Source organism: Pseudorasbora parva, chromosome 5, assembly GCF_024679245.1.
Source record: "Pseudorasbora parva isolate DD20220531a chromosome 5, ASM2467924v1, whole genome shotgun sequence".
Classification (NCBI taxonomy): Eukaryota; Metazoa; Chordata; class Actinopteri; order Cypriniformes; family Gobionidae; genus Pseudorasbora; species Pseudorasbora parva.
In genome coordinates, this window is record NC_090176.1 from 17,270,425 (window position 1) to 17,286,062 (window position 15,638).

Consider the following 15,638-nt stretch of genomic DNA (forward strand, 5'->3'; position numbering starts at 1 on the left):
TGGCAATATTTTAAAATGAATAGATGCATTTTGCTTGGTTTTGCTAATTTAACTGACTCTCACTTGTTTTTTAAAGTCCGGTGGATTTTGACTCAACACTGTCACCTATTGGCCTGGATGTATGACTTTTTTTTTTACTAACTTTGCTGCCACTTCATACTGAGGCGGTTTATTTTTTACTTAGTTTTTTGGGCATTAAATGTGCAGTGTGTACATTTTAGCGGCTTCTAGTGGTGAGGTTACGAATTCCAACCACCCGCCACTCACCCCTCCCTTTCGAAGCACACAGAGAAGCTACGGTGGCCAACACAGGACAAAGATGTCATTGTTTGAGACAGCAAAGAGTAGCTAGCGCTCTGTAGAGAAGATTGTCAGTTTATGTCTACTGTAGAAACATCACGGCACAAAATGCCGACTTCACTGTAAGGGAGCCCGCGGTGTATAATATAGAAACGGCTCATTCTATGGTAATAAAAACATTACGGTTCATTATGTAAGGTTTACACTGAAAACATAGTTATGTATTTTTTATATTACATTGCATTTCTGTCAATAGATCATCATAAATACTGCACACTGCACATTTAAATTAATCATGCAACTTTTATGGCTCAGATGATTGTCTCAAAAGAGATAAACAGCAGATAGAAAAGAGACATGTGTTTAGCTGGCTCTTCCCTTTGTTTTTCTAAGCTTTTGGTGAATGCCGTTTCTCTCACTAACCTAAATGTTCTCAATACCACAATCCGCACTGGGGGGGGTGAAACACTCAGTTTCAGTCAATCTCGATTGGATTCAGCTAATACATGATCCAGAATCAGGCTGAAATAAATTGAACAGGAGAAACAGCAACAGCAGGACGTCCGTCTCTGTGGTATGTACTGTATTTAGTGGCCTGTCAACATTTGTGTGTTTACTCGCAGTTTATGAGGACATGATTCGGTTTATGGACTATTGTATGCGACTAAACCTTAGCAGTAGCAAGCAAAACGGTTTTGCACGTCAGACTAGTGTAACGTTATATATAGAACAACAATGGAGTAACCGTTAGCGCATTTGAATGACGAAGCACACGATCGTGTCGTTTACTGATGTTTACTCACGCGACAACAGCATAGACATTTGAAGCGGTTTTAATCACCGGCTGCTTCCAAAGTAGGACTGAACCTTTATCGCTGGGACCGCTCCGTCAAAAACACACTTCTTTGGTATGATTTGGTGAAGTCCTGTGACAGCAGTGACCATGGAGATCCACGATGTTGTGAAGCTTCCCGTCATTTCTGCGTTCAAATCGGTTCAAATGCAGCGCGCGCACCCTACCGGGAGAAGAGCCCGTACGGCCCATACAAGAACCTTCCGCTCTATCGACATCAAGCCGACCCATACTCGAAAAAAACTCTCCGAAACTTGTGAGAAACCGGAAGGAGTATTTTTGATACAGAAATACTCCATCAAACGTCCAACATTAGTTTTTGAAACTTTGTCTATGTTTAGGATGGGAATCCAAGTCTTTAACAGTGTAAAAAGCTCAGTATGCATGAAACAGCATTTCACCCCCCCTTTAATGAAGTAGATCCTTCCAGAGAATTTTTGAGATTTCGATTTGGTTTTGAGGTTAACAGAACATATTTTTTTATCATTGCTAATTTGCCAATTGCTTCTGGGGGGATTTGCATTACTGGTTATTTCTTAAATTTGAAGATTTACCTGAATTAATAACTTAGAATTAACAAAGGAAAATGTAATATTTGGAATACTTATGAAAGATGAAACAGAATTAAGACATTACTCTTGGGAAATTCTTTTTATACAAGAATAGATTCCTGAAAACACCTCCAAACTTTGATGTTTTTTTCACAAAGAACTCATTATTTCTGACTCATTATTTCATTATTTTCATCATTGGCATTAAAGCTAATGAAGAAAAAGAATGCCTTAAAATAATGTACTTTGGTAAAGGAATTGAAACTCTTTTCAATATGTCAGGAGTCTCATCTAGCCTAAGTGAACCTCATTTGAATGATATTTGTAAAATGTGCGGTTCAGAATTTGTATGAGGGTGAAAGATTTCCCTGCGCAAATTTAAAAAAACAAGAAAGCTGCCTAATTTGAAAGTGACTTCTGTGTGAGCTGTGCTTCATTCATCACTGCACTACTGACAATATTGCCGAAATGTTGATTTTTGTTAATATCAGCACAATGTGAAACATTTTGCTTACCTATGCATTTAAGCGTTGTTACCCTCCCCAGACTGCACTGCGTTTTACTGGGGAGAAAAAAGACAACAAAATGATATAAATGGTTAAGAAATGGTATGCTATTAATGAGGTTAATTCACCCAACCAATTTTTTTTCTTTTTTGGAATGAATTTCCAAGAAATTCTATTTTGGAATAAGATGTGAAATCTGCAGTGCATGGCATTTATGTGGCATATGGTTTCTGATGACCTGGAATATAGTTTTTGTCTTTTTTGGAGTTTGACAGGCCTTGGTCACTGTATGCTTTCATTTAATAGAAAAAGCCATTGTGGACACATCTAAACATCTCCATTTGTGTTTCATTATAAAATGAATATTAGATTTGTATTACTGCAGGTGAGTAAATTAACACATTGAACAGTCCATTGAGATTAAGTGAGATTATTGAGATTAATCTCCCATTGAGATTAAGTGGGATCATACTAATATACTCTGTATGGCTTTAAAAGGGAACAAGAATGAAGAGCATAGTAGCTGTAAGAGAGTTAATTCAAAGAGTCTAAAAGGGGCATTGAGTGCTTTAAGCTGTTGGTTACCCATACGGAAATGTAATATATGTACATATATGTCCCTATATCCGAGTAGTGATGTCATATATGTTTCATCTAAGGCAATACATTATTAGCACATATATCCATTCTCATGATATATGAAGATATAGGTTTATAGCATGTATGAAATACCCATAGAAGAATTATTATATATACATATATTAAAATTATTTATATGTTGACTTTTTATATGGTACTGTATGTTAACGCCATATATGCAAACAATATATGTTGAATTTATATATATATAAGTTTATTTAAACATACACCCAGCAATTGGGTTGTCTTAAGCAACATTTAACCCAACCATTGGGTTAAAACAACTCAACCATTGGGTTAAAACAACCCAATTGTTGGGTCGGTGCATTTTCAACCCAACTTGGGTTGTTTTTAACCCAGCATTTTTTAGAGTGTAATGTATGCAAACATTCAGTATGCTTGTTTAGGATTTTATAAGGATTTATATAGTGGTGTTTGAATCCTGGCATTTCATTCTAATTTAGTTTTGGTTCAGGCTTCGGACATTAAAAGCTCCATGTGTGTTTTTCTCCCCGTTGTAAGTGTACAGTTTGAGCATTCACTTGGTCTCGTGAGCATCTAGTTTTGCTTGGACAGTATATACTCTTTTGTCCATGTGTTTAGGGTTGTTTGTTTAGCATGCGGCTTCTGCTCATCATTAGCCATGGCGTGTACACTCATGACATTTTTCATCCTGTCCTCTAGAGGGCAACAAAGGGAGGAAGGGGTTTTAAGGTTACGAGTAGCATAGAGGAGAGGCATTGCAATGGAGCATGGGTGAAAATGCCTGGAATCACATTGCGTTTGAGAGTTAAGTGAATTGTACATTCTAATGCTTTACAATCTTATTCAAATGCACATTTTGATGTACCCATAAAAATGTTAATTCATAGTGTTTGGAAGTTTGCAGAGAAGCTCGCAGAGGACTCTGTTATGGGGCTTGAGTGCACTGATACCTACTTCTGACCTGTGTTGGATTGTGCCAGTGCCTTATCTGTGATTTAGGATTGTATATCTTCATTGCCTGCTTGGACTGGGCCTTCTACAACACTCATATAAGAGACTTGCATTGCAGACTGTATATCCTTTTCCTTCTACGGCATTTTGAATTGTTTGGTACTGTTTTTTGTTTGTGTATCACTAGTATTTTGAGTTTGGAATTGATGTACTGTTGTTGTTTTTTTTACTTATAGTGTTAAGCTTCGATATTCACAATGCTGTCTTGGATATCTGTCCATGTGCTAATTGTTACTATGTTATCTCATTCAGTGGTTAAATAGATACAATTTATTTCCACTCCCACATTTAGAATCTTACAGTTAGTTTGAACACAAACTATTGGCAAAAGTGAATTCCCGTTTTTTTTAGGCTTTCTTGTTGTATAAAAAACTAAGATGAGCCAGTTACAAGCATGACAGGGTTTGTTTGTTTCGATTGTTTATTTTTGAAGTCTAATAAAAAGCCCATTAACCTCTGCACCCTTGAGTCCTTCATCTCTTGCCTCACCTGACAATAAGTAACATTATAAATATTTTTTATTTTAAATGTCATTTGTTTTATACATAGTATATATTTTAAGACCCTATGACATTTGACATTGATAGTGATTTGTCACATATATAATTTAAACATATGTTGACTAAAGATATATGTCAATATATGGAATTTCTGATGCTGTGCATATATGTGCATTTATGTTTTTCCTCTATATGAGCATATTAGGATATTTCATATATGAGACCTATATGTCAAAATATGTATTATACATTCATAAACATTTATAATATATGGGATACATTTATATGTCAATATATGGAATTGTTCCAATTTCTAATATGTTTCATATATGTTTTTACTTTATATATCACATATATCGCATATATTGATATTTCATATATACACATGTATTGCATTTCCGTATGGGTAGAGAACAAAGTAAACACACAGCTCTGTAAAAAAAACAGCTGTAACAGAAGGCACAAGGTTTTTTATCAAGGACTTAGGAAGGCTGTGAATGGCTTTTATGCATGAGCAAACATGATGAAACAGATAAAACAGTCAAGCGTGGGATATCAGAGTGTACATTACAGGATATTCATTCATATGGTACAGCATTTAGAATCTAACAACACCTTATAAAAAACGAATAGCACACCCTGAAGAAAATTACTTGCAATGGATTTTCAGATGAGTAGTTTCTATGTAAATGAAAGGTTAAATCAGAGCGGCTTTGCTGTTGTCTACACTCAGCACACATCTTTCAAATCGAAGTTCAATGTAAGAGTGGCTATCAGTGTAGTTGGAGCGACTGAATGGAGCGCAATTGTAGTTCTGGCAGGCCACGGCATGACAGCCAGGTAGCAGCTGATCTGTAACTCCTCCCACTAGTGTTGATTAATCTGTTGCACAGACATGCCTTAAAGGTAGGGTAGGTAAGAATGATCTAAAACACTTTTGTCCAAATTTGTTTACACTTTCTTTATATGTCAATACATAATTAGTGTACTAATTATGTAGTGTACAAAGTGTAAGTACTCTGAAAAAGAGAGTATAAAAATCGAGTGACTAGACTTTTTAATCTGCAATAAACACTGCTCATTATTTTTGTTCGGGATGAAACAAGTGATTGGCTTGGGCGACTGTCACTCTCTCTTGCTACCATGGCAACCACCGCTTTCGCTACAGGATCCACCCACATGTGCGCACCCCTAGGAAGAGCTAAAGCATTCAAAATTCACAGTGTCGGGTTTTGCAGTCAGCGAAGGCGAACAATGAAAAAATTAGTATTCCACACAAAATTTTGTCGCGCTTCTCCTCCCACAGTTTTTGTCCTAGACCCACGAATGAGGCGTCAAAACGTGCGTGCTAATCGGGAATGGTGTGCTATATCTCTTCTAAGGGATCGGCGGTACGATGTTCGCCCCAGGGGCGAAAAAGCAGCCAAAAAATCATATTGACTTAACATTGCGGCAAACTTTGACCACTCATAGCTCTGAGCGAGGATTTCGTAGAAACTCGTGAATTACCACATTTGAAGAGCCTGACAGGATCTCTCAGAACATACATCGAAATGGGGTGTAAGTTGTACCCCTGGGGCGCAGGAGCGGCCCGAATTTCCCCATTGACTTATAATGGGGAGGGTCGTCCCATCAAATGCATGCGTTTCTCCTACAATGGTAAATCCCATAGGGATTTTGTATTGACCACAGCTCTGGTTCACAGTGTCACAGACACAAGGGGGTGGGCTCAATCTACTCAGGCAACCAATCACTATCTCAGGATCATGATGATGCTATTAAGCCACGCCATAGCAACCATTTAGAGCTCCCTAGCAACCGATCCCATAGACTTCCATTGAAAGAGATCAAAGGTATATCTTTGGATAGAAGTGTCATAGAAACATGAGGGTGGATTTGATTGACTCAGGGCGTCAACGGCCAATCACAAATCACCTTCAACACTTCCTAGCCACGCCCTAGCAACCAATTATCAAGCACCCTAGCAACCCAAAGCCACACTGGATATCTTCACATCTGAATGTCATAGGGGAATGGGGGTTGGTTTATAATATCATTCATACTGACAGGGGGATTTTGGGGAATCATTATGGGATGGTGCCAAGCCATTCCATAGCAACCAAACAGATCTCTGCATCAAAAAATAAAATCAGACAGACATGGGGGTTGGTTTAGATCATTGATACTGCCAATGAGCTTTTGGAGTAGCATTATGGGATGCTGCCAAGCCACTACATAGTTGCAGGAGTAGCAATGGATGAAGTAAAGTTGGTGAGTGGAGTATATGAAATTGTTGACAATGAGTCTTTAAAGGCACAGCCTGTTTCATTAGCCCATTCATGACGCTGTTGATATTGAGAGAGGTGCAAAAAATAAAATAAAGCATTTTAATTTGAATGATTTTAGCGTGTGTGATTTATTGCGGGCATGGATCGGGTAACGGGCCAAATATTTACGGGTCAGGGCGGGTGCGGATTTAATTTTGATATTTTCACAGGCCACAGGTCAGATCTGGTGCGAAACTTTGTGGGTACGGGCGGGGGCGGGTCTTCAAAAATGGACCCGTGCAGGACTCTGGGGTTTGTCCATATAAACTTCCCTTGTCCACTTCACAAAGTGGAACACACTTCAAAATGGCTGCGGGGATTCCCCCGAGGAGAAGTGCTTGGGGAAGTTTGCAAGTGCGTGTCTTATAGTTAAGTGGAACGCAGCATTGGAGCTCTACCTTTGTCAAACATTCAGCTCCAACCCGAATCAAACACCTAAATTAAGATCTAATTGAGCTAATTAAGATCTCCAGGAACACTTAATTACAGTGTGTTGAAGCAGGGTTGAAACTGAAGTCTGCTGGATGTTGCTTGAAAGTGATTTGTGCAAGAATCTTTAACAAAGTTTAGGACATACAACATTATGGTGCTTCCTTGCAAACAATTGCCGTAATTATGAAGAGGATGTGTTTACCTGAAATTAGTAATGTTATGTATCTTGATAGCTTGCTGGGTACTTGTGTGGTTCAAACTTATTGACACCAGGTTACTTTGTAAGTCCTGATCAATAGAGGACAGAGGAAGAGCTCTCGACTCAACATATCTAAAAGAGAGGGGGACAAAACAGCTTTTAAAACATGATGTTATAGCATTTGCAAATCGGTAATGTACAATGTAGCACTAGCATCAAACATCCATGTCTCCCAAGCTCTTTATCAGATTGTTCTTAGAGAGTTTTCAATGGATAAACTTTACAGTTTAGACTGAAAGTTTACAGAGGACCTATTATGTCCTTTTACAAAGTATTGATTTTGTTTTTGGGGTCTACTAGAATAGGATTTAGGAACCCATTTTAACGATCTGAGTGCATGGTCTAAAGCGCATGGCGCAGGTACACTTAGAGCATATCCAAATGTACTTTTGCTAGTGTAATGATGAAAAAAATGGCGCTGGATGTGAAAATCATAACTACATCTAGCTGAAACTAGCAAAAAACACTTGCATCACGTCTGATGTCACATTGTGCTGGGTGCATGACAGGGCCCATAATATTTTAATGTTGAAAACATTATTTTTCGTATATATATTTTACATATTGGCAGCACCTCTCTTCCAAGTCTGTCAGTAATGCTGTGAAGGTAGCCTAGAAATCTAGACGCACCCTAGTGGCAGCAAATTTAATCTGCCCGCAAGTGTCGTCTAGGAACTCTCAATACCCTTCTGAGCTGTATTCCTCTCACTCTGGACGGGCCAAAGAACGGTACTGAAGTCATTCTTAAAAAGGGAAGATGTGTTCGGGGTTTAGCCGACCGGATATGGTGAATGTTTAATCTATCAACAAGCTCTGTTTCCCCTTCGTTGCTCTGGTTGGTGGTAGCGCTATCCTATCGCGTGCAGAGGGAGTTTGAAAGACAACCGTTTATCCCGCCCCTCAGATTGAGCCCTGTCTATGGTGAGTTTTCAGACCAAACATCTTGATGTGGGTCTGGCTTGTCAGGCTACTGTGAAGGCCCTCCTTCTGAAAAAATTACTGTGCTCGAATGGTCAGCTGGATCAGTGCATTGTGACTGGTCAACCGATTCCAGCGTGTTTTTGTTAATGTCTCGCCCTTTACCATATCTGCATTATGTGAAAAAAATCTCATACTTCCTTACTATTTAGTAGGCTAAAAACAGTATGTGACAAAAGAAGTATGTTCAAATTCACAGTAGTCACAGTAAAAGAGTAGGCAAAAAGTGACCGAATGACCTACTACTTCTGGCGAGATTTTAGAAGTGCGCATATGATGGACACTTTACTATCCCACGAGGCCACATGAAAGGCAGTGAAGCAACGCAACTGATGCTGGTAGGTCAAATGATAATGACAACATGGTGAATGTAGTACGTCTGGATTAGATTCATACTATACACATTCACACTATATACAGCAGAACACGTTTTTAGCACTTGCTAAGTTAGTTTTTAAATTTGTACACATTTTTGATGTTCAAAAAGCAGCATTGTGACAGTAAAGAAAGTTGAAAATGTAAAAAAAAAAAGCATACGCCCTCTTTAAAAAAGTGAAAGTCTGTAGATGGCCTGTGCAGAGTTTGGTGTTGGTGGATGTAGCTTAAAAGCTAAAAAGAGCTACAGTCAGAATGAGGTATTTCTGTATTTTCTTCATACAAGTGCTACCTAACAAGTCAGCACAAGTTTTTAGTCTGATGCTCATAATTTATCTAAAAATTCCTAAAAGAGGTGAAGTCTTGAGTCCACACCTAAAGATTAGGACAATAATGCTGTTTTTATGGCTATTTAAATATAAATGCTATTTAAATATAAACCTACTGCCGTTGGACGATTAGCTCCAAATTACCCCAACACACCTGCCTGGAGTTTTCTAGTAAGCCCATGATTAGTTGTTTCTGTTGTTTGATTTGGGTTAGAGAGCAAAACTCCGCAGGACAGTGCGGCCCTCCTGGATCAAGATTGGACACAGATGTAAAGGGTGTGTACCTTGAAAAGCCGAGCTGTTTGCAAGCAGAGAGGGAAAGGTCAGAGTCCCAGTTCTCGGCACAAACAGTCCTCCAGACTCCATTAGTGAGCACCTGCAGTACAGAACTCTTTCCACTCAGACGCACTGCAAAGACAGATAGACAAAAGACATGAACAGCAACATTCAACAACAGGACAGATTATTAATATAAGTGTTCTGGTGCTCACCACAGCTGAGCTCATCTTCTCCATGTTCACAGTCAACATGTCCATCACACTGCGCTGACTTGCTAATACACCCAGAGGAGCCACATCGAAACTTCCCCGCACAGCTCATGCCAACTAAAGCGATGGAAATATGAGGATTATTCATATTTAGAATGAGCCTTGCCCACTAATTGTGGGATAATTGATAATTATAGGTCTATGCCGTTATTGTGTTTTAAACATTTATTGTTCATTGGTGCACAACAGACACAATGCACTGCAAGTAAATAATTTCATTGCTCACTGACTCATAAATAAAGTGCGGTCTGTATTATATTGCGCAACCTGAGTTGGAGACATCTTATGAACGTTTTTCGTTCCTTGGTTGTGCAATCTAATCCAGTCTAATCTGTTAATTATTAATTTGTGTCTGGGGTTCATTTTTGCTAATGGTGTGTTCAGAGAAATTACAGTGTCAAAAGAAATGACACTTTTCTTCTAGAGCTGCTGTACAGCCGAAATTAACTCTGTTTGCATTATTTAATCATTTTCAATGTACGGTGGCCGAGGGAGCTCAATGCCCTGCAACTGAAGAAAACACATGCAAATAGAAAAAACACCAGCAAATTAAGAAAACATCTTCATCAGTTTGACAACACATGTGCTGCAAATACTCACAATGCAACCAAATACAGAAACACACTGCAAATACTGACAACTCAAATACATTCAGAAACGTGCTACAAATACTCACAACAAGACCAAATACAGAAATGCGCTGCAAATAGCACAGACAACAACAGAAATGTTTCAAGAGACCCCAACAAGTGACGAACCTGGCGGGGACTACTTATTGTGCAATGTCTACTTGACAGTGGTCTTTTCAGTGACTTGAAATGTGAGTTATTGTTTATTTTAACATCCTGATTATATGTGCGATGTGAGTATTTGCAGAGAGTTTCTGTATTCTGTTGAGTTGTGAGTATTTGAAGCGTGTTTCTGTATTTGGTTGGGTTGTGAATATTTGAAGCGTGTTTCTGTATTTGGTTGGGTTGTGAGTATTTGAAGCGTGCTTCTGTATTCAGTTGGGTTGTGAGTATTTGCAGCGTGTTTCTGTATTTGGTTGAGTTGTGAGTATTTGAAGCATGTTTCTGTATTTGGTTGAGTTGTGAGTATTTGAAGCCTGTTTCTGTATTTGGTTGAGTTGTGAGTATTTGAAGCGTGTTTCTGTATTTGGTTGAGTTGTGAGTATTTGCAGAGAGTTTCTGTATTTGGTTGAGTTGTGAGTATTTGCAGAGAGTTTCTGTATTTGGTTGAGTTGTGAGTATTTGAAGTGTGTTTCTGTATTTGGTTGAGTTGTGAGTATTTGAAGCGTGTTTCTGTATTTGGTTGGATTATGAGTATTAGCAGTGTGTTTTAGTGTTTTTTGGATTGTGAGTATTTGAAGTGTGTTTCTGTATGTGGTTGAGTTTTGAGTATTTGCAGATAATTTCTGTATTTGGTTGAGTTGTGAGCATGTGCAGCATGTTTCTGTATTTGGTTGAGTTGTGAGTATTTGCAGAGAGTTTCTGTATTTGGTTGAGTTGTGAGTATTTGAAGCGTGTTTCTGTATTTGGTTGAGTTGTGAGTATTTGAAGCGTGTTTCTGTATTTGGTTGAGTTGTGAGTATTTGAAGCGTGTTTCTGTATTTGGTTGAGTTGTGAGTATTTAAAGCGTGTTTCTGTATTTGGTTGAGTTGTGTGTATTTGCAGAGAGTTTCTGTATTTGGTTGAGTTGTGAGTATTTGAAGCGTGTTTCTGTATTTGGTTGGATTATGAGTATTAGCAGTGTGTTTTAGTGTTTTTTTGGATTGTGAGTATTTGAAGTGCGTTTCTGTATGTGGTTGAGCTGTGAGTATTTGCAGATAATTTCTGTATTTGGTTGAGTTGTGAGTATTTGAAGTGTGTTTCTGTATTTGGTTGAGTTGTGAGTATTTGCAGAGAGTTTCTGTATTTGGTTGAGTTGTGAGTATTTGAAGCGTGTTTCTGTATTTGGTTGAGTTGTGAGTATTTGAAGCCTGTTTCTGTATTTGGTTGAGTTGTGAGTATTTGAAGCGTGTTTCTGTATTTGGTTGAGTTGTGAGTATTTGCAGAGAGTTTCTGTATTTGGTTGAGTTGTGAGTATTTGCAGAGAGTTTCTGTATTTGGTTGAGTTGTGAGTATTTAAAGCGTGTTTCTGTATTTGTTTGAGTTGTGAGTATTTGAAGCGTGTTTCTGTATTTGGTTGAGTTGTGAGTATTTGAAGCGTATTTCTGTATTTGGTTGAGTTGTGAGTATCTGAAGCGTGTTTCTGTATTTGGTTGAGTTGTGAGTATTTGCAGAGAGTTTCTGTATTTGGTTGAGTTGTGAGTATTTGAAGCGTGTTTCTGTATTTGGTTGAGTTGTGAGTATTTGAAGCGTGTTTCTGTATTTGGTTGGATTATGAGTATTAGCAGTGTGTTTTAGTGTTTTTTTGGATTGTGAGTATTTGAAGTGTGTTTCTGTATGTGGTTGAGTTGTGAGTATTTGCAGATAATTTCTGTATTTGGTTGAGTTGTGAGCATGTGCAGCATGTTTCTGTATTTGGTTGAGTTGTGAGTATTTGGAGAGAGTTTCTGTATTTGGTTGAGTTGTGAGTATTTGAAGCGTGTTTCTGTATTTGGTTGGATTATGAGTATTAGCAGTGTGTTTTAGTGTTTTTTTGGATTGTGAGTATTTGAAGTGCGTTTCTGTATTTGGTTGAGTTGTGAGTATTTGAAGCGTGTTTCTGTATTTGGTTGGATTATGAGTATTAGCAGTGTGTTTTAGTGTTTTTTTGGATTGTGAGTATTTGAAGTGCGTTTCTGTATTTGGTTGAGTTGTGTGCATTTGCAGAGAGTTTCTGTATTTGGTTGGATTATGAGTATTAGCAGTGTGTTTTAGTGTTTTTTTGGATTGTGAGTATTTGAAGTGTGTTTCTGTATTTGGTTGAGTTGTGTGCATTTGCAGAGAGTTTCTGTATTTGGTTGAGTTGTGAGTATTTGAAGCATGTTTCTGTATTTGGTTGGATTATGAGTATTAGCAGTGTGTTTTAGTGTTTTTTTGGATTGTGAGTATTTGAAGTGCGTTTCTGTATTTGGTTGAGTTGTGAGTATTTGAAGCGTGTTTCTGTATTTGGTTGAGTTGTGAGTATTTGCAGAGAGTTTCTGTATTTGGTTGAGTTGTGAGTATTTGCAGAGAGTTTCTGTATTTGGTTGAGTTGTGAGTATTTAAAGCGTGTTTCTGTATTTGGTTGAGTTGTGAGTATTTGAAGTGTGTTTCTGTATTTGGTTGAGTTGTGAGTATTTGCAGAGAGTTTCTGTATTTGGTTGAGTTGTGAGTATTTGAAGCGTGTTTCTGTATTTGGTTGAGTTGTGAGTATTTGAAGCGTGTTTCTGTATTTGGTTGAGTTGTGAGTATTTGAAGCCTGTTTCTGTATTTGGTTGAGTTGTGAGTATTTGAAGCGTGTTTCTGTATTTGGTTGAGTTGTGAGTATTTGCAGAGAGTTTCTGTATTTGGTTGAGTTGTGAGTATTTGCAGAGAGTTTCTGTATTTGGTTGAGTTGTGAGTATTTAAAGCGTGTTTCTGTATTTGGTTGAGTTGTGAGTATTTGAAGCGTGTTTCTGTGTTTGGTTGGATTGTGAGTATTTAAAGTGTGTTTCTGTATTTGCTTGAGTTGTGAATTTTTGAAGTGTGCTTCTGTATTTGGTTGAGTTGACGCGTTGTCAAACTAATGATGCTTTCTTAATTTGCTGGTGTTTTCTATTTGTGTGTGCATTCCTCAGTTGCAGTGTATTGAGCTCTCTCAGCCACCATCACCGTAAAGCTGCTTTGAAGCAATCTGTATTGTATAAAGGTGATTTGACATGTATAAAGTATACAAATTTGGTGGTATTTCACAGGGTAGGGTTGGGTTGCTAGATCTGTGTTTGGATATGTAGGAGTAGAGTACTCGCAAAAGAGTGCTGTGGCAGTACCATAGGACAGTGATGTGATCATATGGTAGCCTACATATGATACCAGAATGTTCATGTACCAAGATGTTTTACATGGTACTGATTTTTGTCAAAAACACCATTGTGATACTTTTTGGTACTTTTGCTGTGTGTGACGTGTATACTGTGAAGTGTAAAGAATATGGGTGAGTCTGTTTTTGGAAATTTTTTTGGTTATAATCCAGGGCACACTCTGCTTCCCACACAGCCATTGAGCGCAGTGCCCTACTTTCAGTGTTACTCAGTCACTGTGACTTTGCCAAGTAAGACATGTTCCCTGATCAACATTGTTGATCCTGGAACAACATTATTGACTGGAAATTTATCCGAAACATATTCTTACCCTTCAACCTAACCCTATCCGTAAGTTATCCCAAAAATCATAAGGAAATGATAGCTGAACAACACTGAAGCACCTAACCCTGGTTGTAAGCCTAAACTTGACATAAACTGTAAGCTTGTCTCATGTTTTGTTGGAATGTTGTTCCTGGACCAACAAAATTTTTTGAAATCATGAACATGAAATCATGAAATCATGTTCATCAGTGTGATGAAGTCCTCTGGGGATCCAGACATTGTGTTTTTTTATTGCACTACCCTGTGTATTTTGGCATATTTAAACGCACAAATATTACATGTTGCTTAGTGGTGTACTTTTAAGATTTCAGATTAGTGCTTCGCAAAATTAATAGTTGAGACCTATTTGCAAACCAGCTTGACAGATTCAAGGTAATCACATTGATCGATTGATAATTGATGACACAAAAACAAAGAAATAAATGCTATTATAAATATAAGCTGCAACTATATAGGCTAAGGCTAATGAAGAGAGATTTTGTTTCATGAAGACTCACCGCCTAGTCCAATTCCAAGCACAATAATGAGGGTGAGGAGGACACAAGCCCCAATCAGTATCTCCATCCTGCGTGCAAACAGCCTTCCACGGAGTGTTTTCTCCTCTGCTAAATTGTTAGCAGTTACATGAGATGATATTTAACATGAAAGAGATTAATATTTATGCATCTAACAGACACTTTATCCGAAGCAATAATACATGTTATGGGTATGTACTTTTCTCTGGAGGTTGAACCCACAATCTCTATGTTGCCATCATGTGTTATAAGCTGATCTACAGGAACAGAGTGTCCATTTGTGTATTTTTTCTATCTGCAAATGGCTTACTTCAACAAACTAACAATTAGGGTTGATGTATTGGATGACTGAAATGGTTTGGATCAATGATTCTAGCTGCATTTTTGGATGATAATGTAAGATTCAGCCATTAACTCTGGAAATTGAGTTTGGATTTAAATAGTATAAATCAATATCAAGAAGAAAGTAGTCCACATATAAGCATTTTGATGATTTGACCATAATGGATGCTGTACATTGGTACCTGTAACAAAGGGCTGGACTTTGGTTACTGGCAATGAAAGGCTGGGCTGGCCTGAGGAGGTTTCTGTTAGAGGGTCTTTGGAAGTGACTTCGAAACTGGGTTTGACAGTGCTGTCATCTGGTGGAGGACTGGCATTTGAACTGTCCTGGGGACTGACCTTCAGCAGGGCCGGGGGATCCATAGCAGGAATGTCTTCCTCAGTTACAGAGACCACCTCTATTTTCTCGGGATATAGCTGATCAGCTGCTCCCTGTGTGGAAGCATGAAGACTCAAAAGTGATCCAGCATTCATTTATCTTTGTGCTGTATTCCTTCAGTATCATTTTTACATATTTTACTTAGATCCTATTTTATTTATCATACATCCACAGTTCAAAACAAGAACTCCTTGCGCATCCATGCTGCCCCAGGGTAAACAGAACAGAACCAACAATGTATTGCAGATACCATCAATGGCAATTATAATGTGCAACATAATTCAGGACTTTAGTTTGATTTAACTTTTTGGGGAATCAGAATATCAAATCCTGAATGACAAGAGGAGGAGCTGAGGATGGAGGAGGGTAATTAGCTCTGGAGAAACGCAATAGCAGCTGATAATACTGAAGGAGCTTATATATGCATGCTGTGATAGACTTCTTATTCCTATAGGTAGATGCGATCAGCTGATAGTCAGCTAATGTGAGCTTGACTAACG

General features: G+C 38.2%; 1 protein-coding gene across 5 annotated transcripts in view; it reads right to left on the reverse strand.

Annotated features, from left to right (window-relative positions):
* tmprss3a (transmembrane serine protease 3a) overlaps window positions 1–15,638 on the reverse strand; it is a 42,568-nt gene that overhangs the window by 10,363 nt on the left and 16,567 nt on the right. For 4 of the 5 annotated variants that reach the window (XM_067443382.1, XM_067443386.1, XM_067443381.1 and 1 more), the window contains 6 exons: window positions 14,942–15,191; window positions 14,400–14,507; window positions 9,537–9,650; window positions 9,330–9,453; window positions 7,307–7,435; window positions 2,220–2,266 (listed from right to left, as the gene is read on the reverse strand). In XM_067443382.1, the coding sequence (XP_067299483.1) occupies window positions 2,220–2,266; window positions 7,307–7,435; window positions 9,330–9,453; window positions 9,537–9,650; window positions 14,400–14,507; window positions 14,942–15,191 (772 nt within the window). The remainder of the gene's footprint in view (window positions 1–2,219; window positions 2,267–7,306; window positions 7,436–9,329; window positions 9,454–9,536; window positions 9,651–14,399; window positions 14,508–14,941; window positions 15,192–15,638) is intronic. The other variant, XM_067443385.1, reaches the window with a different exon arrangement.